Genomic DNA, 16,170 nt, shown 5'->3' on the forward strand with positions numbered 1-16,170 from the left:
TGGTACTACTCACTCAGCAGGAGTTATGATCTTATTCAACAAATTTGCAGGGAGAGTTATTGATCATAAAAGCGACGGAATGGGGCATTGGATCATGGTGTTGGTAGAAGTCTGTGAACAGAAAATTATTCTTATTAACGTGTATGGATACAATAACAGGTCGCTAAATAGAAATATGATGTCTAACTTAAGTAAATTAATTGCAAAGTGGAGTACTACATATGGTTCTACCCAGGTGATAACTGGAGGCGATTTTAACCTGGCTCCTAACTCATGGCTTGACAGACAACCACAAAGAGGAAATCAACCAGAACACGATAGCATTATTTGTGACTTTTGTACGACAACCAATATGATCGATTATTGGAGGATGACAAACCCAAATACGAAGAAATATACTTGGTTTAGTCCATCAAATAAAAACGTATGTTCAAGATTAGATTATTGGCTTGTCTCCCAAACAGTATCATCATATGTTACGAAATGTGAGACCCAGTCAACCCCACTTACTGATCATTGTCTGATAAGTCTCTTATTATCTCTACGTAAACAACAAAGATCTGACAACATATGGAAATTTAACAATAGTTTATTACAAAACGAAGACTTCTGTAAACAAGTTAAAGAACTTAAATCAGAAATTAACAATATGAGCATGACTAATGTCAGTAAATGGGAATGGTTTAAATATAATGTGAAACAATTAGCTATAGAAACGGGAAAGAAAGTGTCTGCCCTACGCGTATGTGAACAGAAAAATCTAATTGAACAAATTCATTTATTATGTGGTAAACCCTGTATGACTGCGGAAGAGTCAGAACGCTTACAATCTTTACAAAATAAGCTAGATGAGGTGTACTTGATTAAAGCTAAAGGAGCATATGTAAGGTCTAGAGCCAAGTGGATTGAACATGGAGAAAAAAATTCATCTTATTTCTATAGTCTAGAGAAGCGTAGACAAACAAAGAAAAAAATAACTAAATTGAGTAAGGATGGTACTATAATTGAGGAACCAAACAAAATAAGTGAGGAAATTAACATGTTCTATAGTAATCTGTATAAATCAAGAACTGAAAAAGAAAATGCAGATATCTTTTTTGATATGATTAAAGATCAGGTTAAAAAATTGGAAGAGGATGATAAAACATGGTTAGAAGAAGATTTGAAAATATCCGAATTAGATACAGCTCTAAAACAAATGAAAAATGGAAAATCGCCTGGAATTGATGGTTTAACGATTGAATTTTATAAAACCTTTTGGCAAGACATTAAAGATTTGTTATTTAATGGCTTTTTGGATTGTTTAAAAAATGAAGAACTATCCCCAACAATGAAAACAGGATTAATAACCTTATTACCCAAACCAAACAAAGATTTACAAATGCTAGACAATTGGAGACCCATAACACTTTTATGTAACGACTACAAATTATTAGCCTTAGTATATGCAAATAGGCTTAAAAGCGTCTTAACCAAATTGATTGATGAGTGCCAATCAGCGTTTATTAAAGGAAGGCAGATTCATAATAACATAAGATTAATATTAGATATGATTGACTATCGATCCTTTATTAATTCAGAAAGTTTAATACTATTTATTGACTTTTTTAAAGCATTTGATTCAATAGACCATAATTTTTTATTTAGATCTTTAGAACTTTTTGGATTTGGAAACAAATTTTGCAAAGTGATCAAACTGTTCTACAAGCAAATTTATAGTTATGTTTCACTCAATCCAGGCATAACATCTAGGATAGACATATTCTGTGGAATTCGACAGGGTTGCCCAATTTCTCCAAAATTATTTATTCTTTGCACTCAATTAATGGCTTACCTCATTGTGAACCATTCAGACATCGAAGGAATAAACATTTTTGATATTGAACTGAAAATAAGTCAGTTTGCAGATGACACAGTAATATTTTTAAAGGATAAATCAATACTCGAGAAAGCATTGAATGTCATTTCAATTTTTTCTAAAGCTTCAGGCTTGTGTCTGAACCTAAAGAAGTGTGAACTTTTGCCACTTTATGATTGTTTGGAAAATAGCATGAGGACGATTCCAGTGAAAAATGAAGTTAAGTATCTAGGCATCTATTTAGACAAAGACATCAACACTAGAGAATCAAAAAACCTAAAAGACAAAATTGATGGCATGTCCAAAACACTAAATCATTGGTTGACGAGAGATATTACAATTTTTGGACGCAATCTATTATCCAAATCAGAGGGCGTCTCAAAGATGGTTTATCCAGCATACTCACTATACATTACCCCGAAAAGCATTAAAAAGATTAACTCTATAATCTATCAATTCATTTGGCGCAATAAAACACATTACATTAAAAAATCACAACTTGTCAAAGATTACGCTAAAGGTGGTATAAAGTCAATTGATTTTCAATCAATGGTTGGAGTATTTAAAATAAACTGGATAAAAGCCTTCCTCTTGAAACCTGACTCCATATGGTTCCATATCCCAAAAAATATTTTCAAAAAGGTGGGAGGGTTGGATTTTCTCCTGAAATGTGATTTTGATATATTGAAGTTGCCTGTGAAACTGTCAGAATATCATAAGCAGGTCTTGTCTTATTGGAAGATGGTGTTTGCCCATAACTTTTCACCACATTGCTCCACCTTGTGGAATAACAGAACAATTACAATTAATAAGAAGTCATTGTTTATTAAAGAGTGGTTTGAAAAAAACATAATCTTTATAACAGACTTACTTGATGAAAGGGGTCAGTTTCTCTCAGTGGGTGTTTTTAATACGAAGTTTAACATTCAGTGTTCCCTTAGAGAATATGACAAGGTTTGTAAGGCAATCCCCTTACCTCTGTTGAGTTTGATTCAAGGTTATTTGTATTACTCTAAGGCACAAATTAGTCTACCTTCTTTACATCTAAACCAGATTCCTTTGATGGATAAAAACTGTAATAATAAAACCATGAACAAGATATTTAAAAACAAATTATTTCACGACTTTAACAGTAACACAAAACTAAAAGGGAGTAATATTAAAATAACGAACAAATATACGCACTTTTTAAAATGGCCTATCCCCCCCAAAGTCAAAGAAATGCAATTTAAAATAATTAATGGATATTACCCAGCAGCTGAAATGCTTAAAAAAAGGTTTGGGTTTGAGGTAGAGCCATGTGGATTTTGTTCACAAAATGCGGAAAGTATTGATCATTTGTTTTTTTCCTGCTCAGTAACAACTGACTTTTGGCAAGATCTAGTAGACTGGTTGAGTATAAGAATAGATGGGATGACCCCACTGACTCTAACACAAGTTTTATATAATAATGGTGATCCATCTAAGGAACTGTCCATGCTACACAAGGTGGTGATAATTATGGGCAAATACCACATACACAAATGCAAATGGAAAAGTAAAAGACCTTCCCTAACTGTATTGAAAATTGAATTAAAATCTTTTTTGTCATCTTTAGAATTACTGAGGGATTCATGTAAAGAGGCTGCTTTGATATGCGACAATGGGACTCAATCTCTATCCTTTTAATGATTGTGTTTTTGGTGTACTAAGTAAGCCACATGTATGTTAAAGTGTTCGCAGAAAGGAAACTGTTATATGTCATAAAAATGGCCTTCATATATTTATGTATATGTATATATGTGGTTTTTTTTGTTTTGTTTTTTTTTGTTTGTTTTGTTTTTTTTCGTTTGATTTCTTATTCAACCTTTTCAAGATGTTGTTGCACAAATGTTGTCTCCCCGGAGGCATCTTCCTTGGGGGGCTCAACCCGGGGTAGCGGTCACGTCCGGTTGAGGGCTCTGTTGGCTCTCAGGTGACTGTTTCCTCGCGGCTGCGTGCAGCGGGGCTAGGGGAGGGTCTGTGCTGACGGACGTGGGTTACTGACCTGGCAACCTGGCTGCCCCTGGGTGGGTCCGGGATGGGCGTGAGGTTCTGGGGGTGCTCCGTCTCTGGGCGGGGGCCCGGGCCGGGCCTCGGGGGCTCGGGTCCTGGTTGGTGTGTTGCCGGGGTTGTGGGCGGGTGGGTGCATGGGGGCCCGGCCCTGGAGCAGGGTGCCGCCGGTGCATCGAGCCGCCTGGGGGGCTCTTCAACTGGTGGGGGGGATGGTCACATCTGGCAGGAGCTTTCTTCTCTCAGGAACTCTCTGCAGGAGGGGGAGATACAGGAGAGGTGGAGGAAGATCTCAGCCTGGGCGTTTACCGTCTTATGTAGTCTGGAAGATGTGTGGTTGGTGGGGTGGGTGCAGTTTTCTCTGTGGTGGGGTTGGGTGGACTGTCCAGGGCTCTGTGGAGCCGGGGGGCGCTACTGCACTGGGCCCCGGTCTGATGGGCCTGGGCCCCCCTTCCCTGGCGGGTCGCGGAGGGTGGGAGTGCCTACTGGGGTCAGCGGGGGAGCTGGCCCCAGGGAGGGGTTACCTGCCCCTCCCTTCCTTCCCTCCCCATCTCCAGCTGCCTCCCTCTTCCCGCTCCTCCACAACCACCCACACATGCAGGGCCTTGGAGTGGGGGTATGTCACCAGGGTGCAGAGGAGGCTACCCCCCCCCCTGTCCCCTTCTGGCTGCCTCTGCCTCAATTTTATCCCACAACTTAGACATTCACATTATTCACACTCTCATTACACATACATATAGGATCTTGGGGGTGGGCACAATCACGGAGTCCAAATCACCATCAGGGTGTATACCTCACCCCTGACGTCGTTGCCCACCTCTCAATTTTAAATACACTTAGTCATTGAGGGCTAGCAGGAGGGACCATGCGCTTACCTGCTGCTCCTTGGCAGGTAGCTCCATGCCCTCCTGGGTTTTAATTGCACCTTAGAACACATATGCATCAACACTACAATGAGCGGGTGGAGGGAGGTTTGGAGTCTTCTCCCACCCCCATTCTCTGCGGCCTGCTGGAGCGGGGGGGCTAGTAGGAGGAGTTGGCCGTCCGACTGCGGTCTGGGGTGTGGGGCCTCCCTGCTGCTGCGGAGTCGGGGTGGTCTGCCTCTCCCCACCGCAGGGAAAAGGGTAACACCATCTGGGTCTGGGTGCAATTCCCCCCTCCAGGGGCAAGGGTACCTAGACCCGGTTTGTAGAGTACGCTTGGGGAGTGTGATTGTGTGTACAGCGTCTCTTTATGTCTGTCTCCACGTTGGTTGAGTGTGGAGTGAGTGCATATGAGAGCATGAGGGTGGGAATGGATGTTTGTGTCTGTGTGTGCCTGTATGTCTGTGTCTATATGTCAGGTTGGGTATCAGACGCCACCTCTCTGGGGACACCTCAGGCCCTCCAAGGTTTGGAGGCCTATCTCCACCCACCACCACTTCCCCTGCCGGTGGCGGACTCCCTCAGGTGTCGGTGTGTTGGTGGTTCTTTGTGTCTGGGGGTGGGCGTCCGGGTACACACCGGCTCACTCCTTGGCGGCCGCTTGTCGGGGCCTGGGGCCTGGGGCTCGCTCGGGCCCCTTTGGAGGTGGGGTGCCCCCGGCCTCTCGGCCTAGGGCTCGGTCACTCAGGCGCAGCTGGGGGCCGGCGGAGCTCACGGGCGCGTCACTGCAACCCCCCCTGGCTTCTGCTCCGCGGCTGCTGAGTGAGCCCTCATCTGGGACTCTCCTCGGCTCTTACTGGAACAGTGGCGCGGCTGCCCCTCTGTTGGTCTTCCATGGTCTCTTGTGTTCTGGGGGCCTCTGGATGTCTGGAGTTTTGATCTCCTCCATACCCGCTTCACACCCTGGAGGATGGGGCTGTGGCCCCCCCACACTCCCTAGCAGATCATTACATGGAGAAACCTTTGGAATGCAAGCATGCTGATCCACACAGGTATGCACACATGGGTATTCACAGACGCGGACTAAAGCTTTCTTGGCTGCTGCCTCAAAGCACACTGTGCGCTGTCTATCTTGCGTGCTGCACAATATCGTTTATTACTTAGTAAATACTGATATCTATGACTAGCTAGTTTATTGTGATGGTGCTTTGTTTTCTCTATTATTATGTTGCTCTTTGTTGTTTGCTGTCTCCTCTGTTTGTTTGTTTGTTTGTTTGTTTGTTTTTTCTCCATACAGGTGACCCAGGAGTTTTTTTTTTTTTTTTTTTTTTGTCTCTCTTCCCCCCCCTTCTCACCGTCTCTTCTCCCCTTGGGTTTTCTTTCCTTCTCTCCCCCTCTCTCTCTCATTCATTCCCCCTGTCCTATTTATTAAAAAAAAAAAAAAAAAAAAAAAAAAAAAAAAAAGACAAAGGATGAACTGAAGCTCTGCCATCACGTAATGTCGCATACTGCTGTTTCTGATGTCATTTAAAAAAAAAAAACAAAAAAAACAAAAAAAACAAATGTTGTCTCCCAACGAGAGATTGTAATATGTGCATAAATTTAATTAAAGTATTTAAAAAAAAAAAAAAAAAAAAAAAAAAAAAGGTTAGCGCCCAGTTAGCTCCTAGCATTTCTCAACAGCTCTGCCTTCTTTTCGACTGCCCGGGACATTTAAACAATGGATAATCCGTATACAAAGAAATTCATGCTTTTCTCCTCAACAGAGAGCGTCCCCCGATTGAGCAACAGCGCCGTAAAATAAGAAGAATGGCGCCGAATTACAGAGTTAATAATGCAGACTTTGTAATATCTCACGTGTAGATTCATCAGCCAGATGAAGTGTTTACTGACAATTGACAGTGATAGCGCACATCATTATCACTATTCCAACAATCCTCTCCTCACAGACAAGCAGAAACACACTCGACTATCGCTAAATCAAATTTAACACACGTTTGTAATGACGCTAATTCAGTGTATAATAGGGTTCATTCGCGTGGTCAGCAGGTGGCGGTATCCTCGTACACTGGGGAGTAAACTGCCATTAAACGAACAGAAGAAGAAGAAAACATCTGCACATGCGCGGTACGGATCGGGTAGACCCGATTTGTACGGTCAGACTTTACACATGCGCAGTAAGGATCGGTGAGTCCTGATCCGTAACTTTCTTTTTATTTTTCGTTTTTGTCTACATTGTACTGAAATGCTTCATTATTGCAAACATTTTAAGATATACTTGTTATTCTTAACATCTTAACAGATACTCTGACCTGTAACTATCGTAAAACGCTACGACCGGAAGTAGAAACCTTTCGCGCATGCGGGGTACCGATCGGGTTTCCGGTACGGATCGGGTAGTGACACCACTGACTGGATTCTTGGTGGACTCTTCTTCCTTTTTTAATATAACACTGAGTAGAGCAATGGCTCCCCCTGCTGTTTATTTGATGCAAACATTTACACTACTTACTGCTCTCTCAGTAAGTAGTGCAAATGTTCTGCTGATGTTTATTTAATGAGGATCATGAACATCATTTTAAATGGACTGGTTGTAATGTGATGCTTTTCTGCCTTAATTCTTTGTTGCAAAGTCTGAACAAGGTGCTTTGTTGACTCCACTGAGCACTTATTTGAGTTCCCGTTGCCTTCTTATCAGTTTGAAGCAGTCTGCCCGTTCTCCTCTGACCTCAGGAAACAGTCACTCTGGATTTTTGGACCTTTTCCTGTGAATCCTGGAGATGTTTGTGTGGGAAAATCAGACTTTAGCAGTCTGTCTTAATGCAAATATAATAAATACTAATGTTCATTTTTTTTAAAGCTTGTTTAAAGGTAAGTTGTGTTATGTTTTAGTTGCTAAATGAGCCAAAACCTATATTTAAAAATAGAAAAAGAGACATGCATTTGTGGGTTAGTGATTCTTCATTAGGTTCATTAGCTAATATTTAAGTGACTGCTTGTGGAAGGTGAAGAGACAGGGGGACTGGCCATCCTGCCTGGGTCAGGAAAAAGAACCTGAGTTCACATTTTATCAGTGTAATTTGTTTGGAACCTAAATTCTTTGTACATGTAATAGAGAAGTGTGTTAACAGTACTCACCTTTCCTGGTTGCTTCCTATTCAGGATGTGGAGCAAAAGAGTAAAAGCAGCTCAATCACCTGCTCAAGAGTTTGGTTAAGGTTTAAGTCTATATGTTATTGAATTATCTATAGGACGTGGTACAAATATAAATATGTCTTTCACGTGTTTGCTCGTGTGGATGTTTATTTGTCCATTTGGTTTGCTGACCTCAGACTTGGGCTATTCCAGATGCTGACCTGAATCGGGTCACTTTATAGCAGCAAACGTGAAATAACGACAGGCTGAATCCAGTCGAGTCAATAAAAGTTTATCGTTTAATGTTTGTCATTAATCATGAATCCACAACACAGCAGTTTGTTTAGTGAGTAGGAAAAACGTGAGTATTTACATCTACCATCATACACGTCACAGTTTATACCCATGCTAACACAACAAAGACTTTTATATACAAGAAATACCATTAGCGTCGTCATACAAAGGAATGCCATCGTTGGAACTATCTAGATTTGTCATTGATGCAAAATACACAAAATCATAATAAACGTCTCCTCAGCTGCCCTGAAGTGATCGCGATAATTCGACAGAATGAACTTGGATCGCTGTGGACCGGGTTTAAAAACTGGTTTACATCAGAAAACACAAGGCGAGACGATCACAGTCTACGTGTATACGAGGTTTGCCCTTCATGCCCGCGATAAATACGCCCTCTCCTCGCTTATGTACAAAGAAATCAACGCGTCTCCTCCGTGAGCTCCGTCGGATTTCCCTCCACGCTCCTCCTTCTAAAGGAAACACAGACTGGGTGGGGTCAGTGGTTTTAGTCTCACACAAAACTTACTTTCTTTTAAAAAAGCACCAAACTACTTTTAATTTTCCTGCCATCCGACACGTTCAAGCCAAAGAACAAAAGAATGAACCGAACATCCTACAAACAAACCTCTGATTTGCATAGTTCATCTTCACCTGCTTCGAGTTTGATTCACTGAAATCTGAACACTTCATCGCTGCAGACCGAGTATGCAGGACCGTTTGTTTAAAGCAAGAGTTCACAGCAAAATCAAAGATGTCATTTTAACTGTGGTAACTGTGGTAACCGTAGTAACCGTTTACACATCTCTTTTGTTTTGGTGGGAATGACCCAGTTTTGGAGATATTAGGTGCAGAGATTTCTGCCTTTCTTTTTACTGTCTACATCCGCCAGCCAAAGGAAAATGCAGCCAGGTCTCTCTTTAGTGAGCAAATAATTAATATAAGCTGGTCAAAGCAGGCCGTCACTTTACATAAAAGATGCCGTACCCACCAGCGAGGTCGTCCCGTTGGATATGAAGGATGCTGCACATTCATATAGCAGCAACTTGTCAATTACACCCTGGTTTATCCACTTGTTTGCCTCCAATAGAACGACAGCTGATAAAATTAAAGTCCTGACACTAGTGAGACTCATCAGGTAAATATTTACTGAGGTCATAGTTCAAGCTGCGGGGGTTGTTTTCTCAGACTTTTTCTGCAGGACAAACAGTTGCCCCCTAGTGGCCACTGGAAAGAACGCAACTTCCAGCTTTGTTTTAATTTTCAGACGTGGAAGCTACAGCCATCCTTTATATACAGGCCCAATCCCAGTGTCCACTCACAGGACAAAACAGACTGTTACCGGGATAAATTCTGTAAATTTTTGTAGTAAATTGTAAATATTGTAAAACTTTTCTTCTGTCATTTAATGGTCGGGCATTGTACAGCTACAAGCATTTCACCCCCATGTCATACTGTGTATGGTTGTGTGTGTGTGTGACAAATAAAATTTGAATTTGAATAAGAAACAAAAGCACCAGAATAAAACTGTAACGCAACAAGCACAAAGGAGCAACGACACAAAAGGCAAAAGAAAATCTATGCACGTGTGATTGCAGCATATGCATGTAAAGTAGGTTTAGTTCAGGGAGAAGAAAATAGTTCCCACATGAAACATCTTCAATAGGTTGTTGCTGCTTCTTTACTTCTCAGTAGCTGATCAACGATCTCAGATTCTCAGTTTAGCTCAGATATATTTAAAAGACAGCAGATGTCAAAATGTTCTAAAAGGATGAACAGAACTAAAAATCAGGAGAAAATAAAGTACATTTAATTCTGCTGTGAACTTTTCTTTAGTAAACTGTTGTGTGACTTCTCTCTCTCCCTCTGGTGTAATTCGATCCTGATATAACACACACTCTCTCACAAACTGCCGTAACAGCGCACACCTTCATTGTTGCAGTCTCTCGTTGCTGAAAAGCTTCTCTAACCTGCCTGCGTCATGTATTTACAGCATCCCCGCTCACAGCGCTTTGTAGGCTCAGAAGGATCAAACATAAACGGGTCAGCACGACTGCACACGGAGCTTTACAGATAAATAAACACACAGAATGACAGAAAAGTGATAAAAAATTAAACCTTCCAGTGCGTTATGTGAACTGGAGGTAAAGGTTGCAGGAAGAAAAAGCAATAAGGTGATTTCTAAATCTGGCTTTGTATAAACGTATACATATTAATATCAATCTTCATGTTTTGCAAAGGCAACAAGCATAACAGATGTGCTGTGAGAAAACCTTTGAGAGCACTCAAAGCTGTTTAAAACAGAGGTAACATCATATGTTGTTGGCATAAACACAAAGGCGTCAGTGCGAGTCTGTAACAACTGTTTATATCGCTGTGAATACACACAGCACATGAATCCACCATCAGCTGCACTGAGTGTTAATATGGGTTTCAGTTTCAACAGGACAACAATCAACTCGAACTCTTCACACAAGGATGAAAGAGTTGATCATTTAGGGAATAAATGAACTAAAATGATTTTAAATGAAATTTATAACTAAAAGTAGAAGAAGAGAGAAGCTAAAGATCGAAAAACAGACAGGTTGAAGGAGGTAACTCGAGGCGTGCTGCATAATTCACCTGTAACATCATCAGTCAGTCCACCAAACACCCGACTTCATGAATTCAGCAGTTTTCTGCAAACTGTCCGGGCTGTGGTGCAGCCTCTGTGTGCGCCACAGGACAGTTTCATGGCTTTAACTTTTATAAGTGGGGAATAAAGAGACTGGAAACGCTCACCGGACACAGAGCACCACTGAAAGTCCAGCTCTGAACTTCCACTGAACATCTTTAACCATCACTGTTTCACTCGTATGTTTATGGTGGAGAATTCAAGCAGCGGGCCCGTATCACTGCTCACACAGCTCACGCCATGCGTCGCGGCAGGAAATGCACATGTGCAACAACTGTCTGAATGATGGCTGTTGTTCCATGTAGCTTACTGGGTCAGTGAATGCAGCAGACACGTTCACTGAGTGAATGGGTTAAATGCAGAGAGGGATTTTCCCCACGGGGACCAATAAAGCACACTTTCTTTCTTCTTTCTTCTGACATTACAGGAGCTGAATATTTAAAGTGGACCCGCTCTGCTCATTTCGAGCTCTATATTTTGATGTTTGGACTCTACCAGAGGAGCTTTGTATGACTCATAGTTAAAAATAACACTGCAAAGTGTCTGAAACAAGCTGCTTCAGTGCCCGTCTCTTTAGACTGGGTGCTCTTTGTAAACAAAACTATGGTTGTGTTTACTGCGCACATCCATCCTGGTGTGACAGAGTCAGAAAATCCAGAACTGGTCGACTTTAGTAACTCCTGAAAATGATTTAATGGATGAAGTAAAGTCTGTGATGGTTCTAAACGTGCAGACGCACTCACACACAGTCTCGTCGTTTCACTGAAAACAAACCTTCAGCTTCTCTAAAGCAGCGAAAGGCAGAGTGCGCACTCAGGTCGCTAATCCTTAAATCTAAAATGTCTCAACCTGACTCAGTTTGTCATCGACATATTTTTATGTGATGCCTATATTTACTTATGCATGTGTCCCCTATTTTATTGTTTCTGCTTTCAGCCCTTTATGTAGACAATGTTGATTTGATTTATTTCGTCGTTGTTCTCTGTCTTAACTTTCAATTCGTCCCATCTCGCTCTTCGATGTCCAGCTTCCTGTTGAAATGTATTTTTCTATTTTTGCCTTTCTGTCAAAGCACTTTGCAAAGACATCGTGTTATTATTATTTAGCCTCACAGGGGAACAGTTCTGTGTTGGATTTATCTAAATGTAGCTGGGCTTAAGTTCGAAACTACAAACTACAGAGCCACCAGCCATCGTCACCAACACAATATAACACTGAATCAGGATTCTGAGTTTTCTGCACCTTTAGGAGGAACCAAAACAGGACAAAGCTCAAACACAACGATCAGCTTCACCATGCAAAATGTGAGAAGATGATCAGACACCAGGCAGAGCACAACGAGGATTTCAAATAGCCATGTGAGCTAACGGCTGTTCAACCTAAAAAAGGGGGCGAAGTGATCAGGATGACAGTCTGCTCGCAATCTGAGTGCTAAATGTAAAAAGAATATTTAAAACAAAACACTAAAGTACAAAAGTATGACCCTTTGCAGTACTTTTACACGTCTACTACTAAATCCTGCTGATTCAACATCCTTGGTGTTCAAAGTGGTTTCCTAGACTACAAAGACATCAGTGCACAGTACAGTATTTCTCCAGTGCTTCCAGTGCTTCACCTCACAGTCTCTGTTCAGTGAATGAACATGCATACAAAACAGTACCCTGATTAAAAAAATGTACAGTCATTACTTTCATAGAAAAAATGCCAAAAAAGGTGTATATGTACTTCAGCTAACATCCCTAAAAATACCAGCAGTCGGACGCCTCGCACATATTTACAGGTTCCTCCGCTGAACGCATCGTCAGCTTTAAAAAACCCTCAGAGCAAACTGTCCCTCGCTCCTGTTTTCAGGAGCTGCAATAAAACCTTCAGCTGTTGTGAAGTGCACATCGCGTCTGATGTAGCGGCTACTGTCGGCTCAGAAAGCCATTTGCACATTTCTTCAATCAAAAGTATAACGACTGAATATAAATTATATGTATATACTTCTTTATAGTGTATTAAATGTATCTACATTCTCTCTTACTTAAATATAAACACTTCTCATCGTTTATCTTCAACATTTCAGGAAAAAGTGACTGAAAATCTTCGAAAGCCGTCGCTCTGTTTGCATAAAGCATCACTTAAAGGTACTTTTTGTAACTTCCTGTTTTCTAAGATTAACAAAAATTAACAGAATATAAATACCAGCTTGACTTTATGTCCTAAACTATCTGTGTTTTCTGTTACGATGTCAACCGTAGTCAAATGAGGTCCCGGCCGTACTTTGGTGTATTACCTTTTTGTTCAAACGCTGCCCCCTGGTGGTGAACGTTTTATTAACATCGTTACAAAAAGTACCTCTACCCGATGCCTTTATAGCCGCTGTTTACGTGACAGAAATAATCATCATTAGTTATTTGCTTTCATTTTGGTCTTTTGTTTTCATCTTTTTAAATCATCTAAATCAGTGATTCCCAAACTCAAAGCTGCTAAACTGGAGTCCACACGAGACTGACCTTTGGTCCCCTCGTCCCACATCGAGACAGTGTCCCACATTTTGTTCACTGCAGGACAGGCACTTTCCTAAAGTCTGGCTTTTATCCAGTGGCTTTAAAAAAACTGAAATACAGGGAGACTACTTAACTGGGTGAAGTCAAAACAAAGGAAATGATTTTCCTTTCTTAGTTAATCAGCAGTGATGCAGAAAGGAAAACATGACATTAAGTGACAGGTCAATTATCGGGACAGCAAAAGTAAATATAGTAAAAAGAATATATCACGGACAATAACATGAAACTTCTTATTGTGCTTATTGCGTCTGCTCAGCGAGGCAGGAGGGAAAGTCCTTCACAAACCTGCAGTTTGTCCTTTTATAGTTTTTTAGGATATGTGAAGATTCCCACACAAATAAACTCCAGCTGTTGTAAAATGTTGTATCATTGAGGTTCATGGAATCTGGCCACCCTGCCTCTGGAGGACACCCTGCAGTACCGTCACAGCCCACTAAGGGGCAGCGGCCCACACTTTAGGAATCACTGATCTAAATATCCTTCAGTATAACATCCCTGCTTTGACCGTTCTGTGTCTATAGGTTTTATTTGTACATAAATAAAAATGTTTTTAAAGTGCCGTTTGCCTTTAAATCTTCAGAGCGAGGCTTTTTTTTATTTGACTAGAAATCCCTTCGTAAAATCACGGGTTCTGTTTCAGGTGTAATCATGAATTTAGTGAAAAAGCTGAGCAGCATTTTCTCAGGTTAAACCCCCGTCTGCACATATAAGAAGTAAAGAATCAGGATGCAGTGACGTGAGGACTGTTTGGTTGAAGGAAACACGTCTCAGAGGTCAAGGACTCGTTAGCCAGATGGAGCGTGCGAGAGCAGACTGAAACCTTTAGCGGTAACTGGAGGACAGCTGGGGGCGATTCAGAGCTACCCTCAACTTCATGACCCAGTTTTTAGTTTGGCTCTCGCTCTCACGTCTTTTCTTTCTCTCTTTTGAGAAGAGTTTCTTGTCTGTCCCTATAAACCATGAGGGGGCGTCCTACTCCTCGCCGATGCCGTGCTCCCACGCCACTTTAGCCTGCTCATCCTTGGTGGCTGCGATTATGGGCTGGGAGATCTTGCGTGGCATGGGCCGCGGTGCGGGAGGTGGAGGCGCTGCAGACTGGCTGATCAGGGAGTCCTCTTCAGGGATGCAGCCCTCTCGGAGGTAGGGTTTAGGGGGCAGCGCCGGAGGCTCATGGAAGTGGTAGAGAGGCGGGTGGTGGGGGATGTAGTGTGGGTGGAAGTGATGGTGGAGTTGGTGGTAGTAGTGGGGGTGTTGTGGGTGTGGCAGCACATCCTGCTGCTGCATTTGTTGAACTCCGATGGAGGCCGAACCCGGAGCCTGGGGTTGGATTTGGGACCCCACCTGAGCCGGGGTGACGCCTCCCGGGGCAGAGTGGCTGCGGCAGGGCGGGGGCTTGACTCCATCCAGGACTTCAGGTTCGGAGATGCTGTACCTGACGGGCTGGTAAGGTGAGTCAAGGTCCTCCTGGTCGGTGGTCCAAGCCTGGCTGCTGGGGACGGACTCCAGGGTGTCTGTGCGGCTGGCGGTGGGGTCAGAGGAGGAGGCGGGGCCACCAAAGTTGCTCTCACTGAGGGAGGAGACTCCGGAGCTGGCACTGCCTGACAGGTTGGAGTTACTGCCATCCAGGATGGACTGTGGACTGGTGGGCGAGGCAGGTATAGGATGCAGGGGAGACTGGAGAGAGAGGCGAGGGAGAGTCACACAAACAATCTCTAACACAGAGTCTGTGATTATCAGCTGCGGTTTTATTAAATATGTTTAAAGTCTGTTAATATTTAACAAAGCAGGTCGATCACATTCTTTTCTCCTGCATAAACATGAAGATCACAACTTATTTACAATGAATGTCTTTAACTAGAATCACATCTGATTGAAGTGTAGAAGCAAAACAATGACAGTGCACATTAACAGGCATAGTTTAAACTATAAATATACCAAGTAACACAGAAAGCAGGATTCTGGAGTGTTTGTTAAAAAAGAGGAAAAAGGAAACATGAAGCCAATAAATCAAATATTGCTGATGAGCTTAGGAACAGGACACGAAGGTTTACAACTGAACAGAAAATATTTTGTCTTTGTCGTAACTGTTGGTGGATAAACTGTAAAGTTATTTCCAGCTGGTGTTGCAGACTCAGCTGTGAACACTGATGCTTCATTTAAAAGAACAAAATCATGGACACAAAGAAAAACACACAGACAGTAATGTGCACTGATTTGTGAGTGCATACACACACACACACACTAATGGACTGACAGACGAACTTCATCCAGACAGACAGCAGGCATGAGGAGGAGGAGGAGGAGGAGAAGGGTACCTTTCTTAAAGAGCGCGCGGGGAGAGCTGGAGGGAGGTCGCTGACCTGGTGGTGGAAAGCGTCAAAGTGCATCGACAGGTGTTGCCCTACAGGGGGAGACACAGCAGGACTGACTGAGAGAAACTCGCACACACTCACACACATTTCAGACCAGAGAGGAAGAGGAGGTGGGAGGAGGGGCAAGGGGGAACAAAGGTCAGAGAGTGGAGAACAAGAAGGTAGAGGCAGGTGGGTGGGGTTAAAACAGGAAAAGGGGGGAGTTGGAGCAGTGTGTGGAGGAGGGGAGGTGTTCAGCTCTGATAGCATTTAAGTTGTTTGATTGCAGTGGTATAAAGTGTGTGTCTGTGTGTGTCTGCAGTGAAAACGAGATCAAATTAACCAAAGTTCACTCTCAGAGAACGCTTCCTTTCTTTCTCTCTGTGCTTCGAGCCCTGCAGACGTCTCCTCT

General features: G+C 42.5%; 1 protein-coding gene across 10 annotated transcripts in view; it reads right to left on the reverse strand.

Annotated features, from left to right (window-relative positions):
- Nucleotides 1-9,687: 9,687 nt before the first annotated feature.
- LOC146575107 (dedicator of cytokinesis protein 3-like) overlaps nt 9,688-16,170 on the reverse strand; it is a 240,693-nt gene continuing 234,210 nt past the window's right edge. For 9 of the 10 annotated variants that reach the window (XM_085275298.1, XM_085275297.1, XM_085275293.1 and 6 more), the window contains 2 exons: nt 15,723-15,808; nt 9,688-15,081 (listed from right to left, as the gene is read on the reverse strand). In XM_085275298.1, the coding sequence (XP_085131424.1) occupies nt 14,380-15,081; nt 15,723-15,808 (788 nt within the window). In that variant the 3' untranslated portion in view covers nt 9,688-14,379. The remainder of the gene's footprint in view (nt 15,082-15,722; nt 15,809-16,170) is intronic. The other variant, XM_085275300.1, reaches the window with a different exon arrangement.

This window comes from Mchenga conophoros, linkage group LG5, assembly GCF_057382185.1.
Source record: "Mchenga conophoros isolate Kocher_MC1m ecotype Shallow Benthic linkage group LG5, M_conophoros_male_GT1.1, whole genome shotgun sequence".
Classification (NCBI taxonomy): domain Eukaryota; kingdom Metazoa; phylum Chordata; class Actinopteri; order Cichliformes; family Cichlidae; genus Mchenga; species Mchenga conophoros.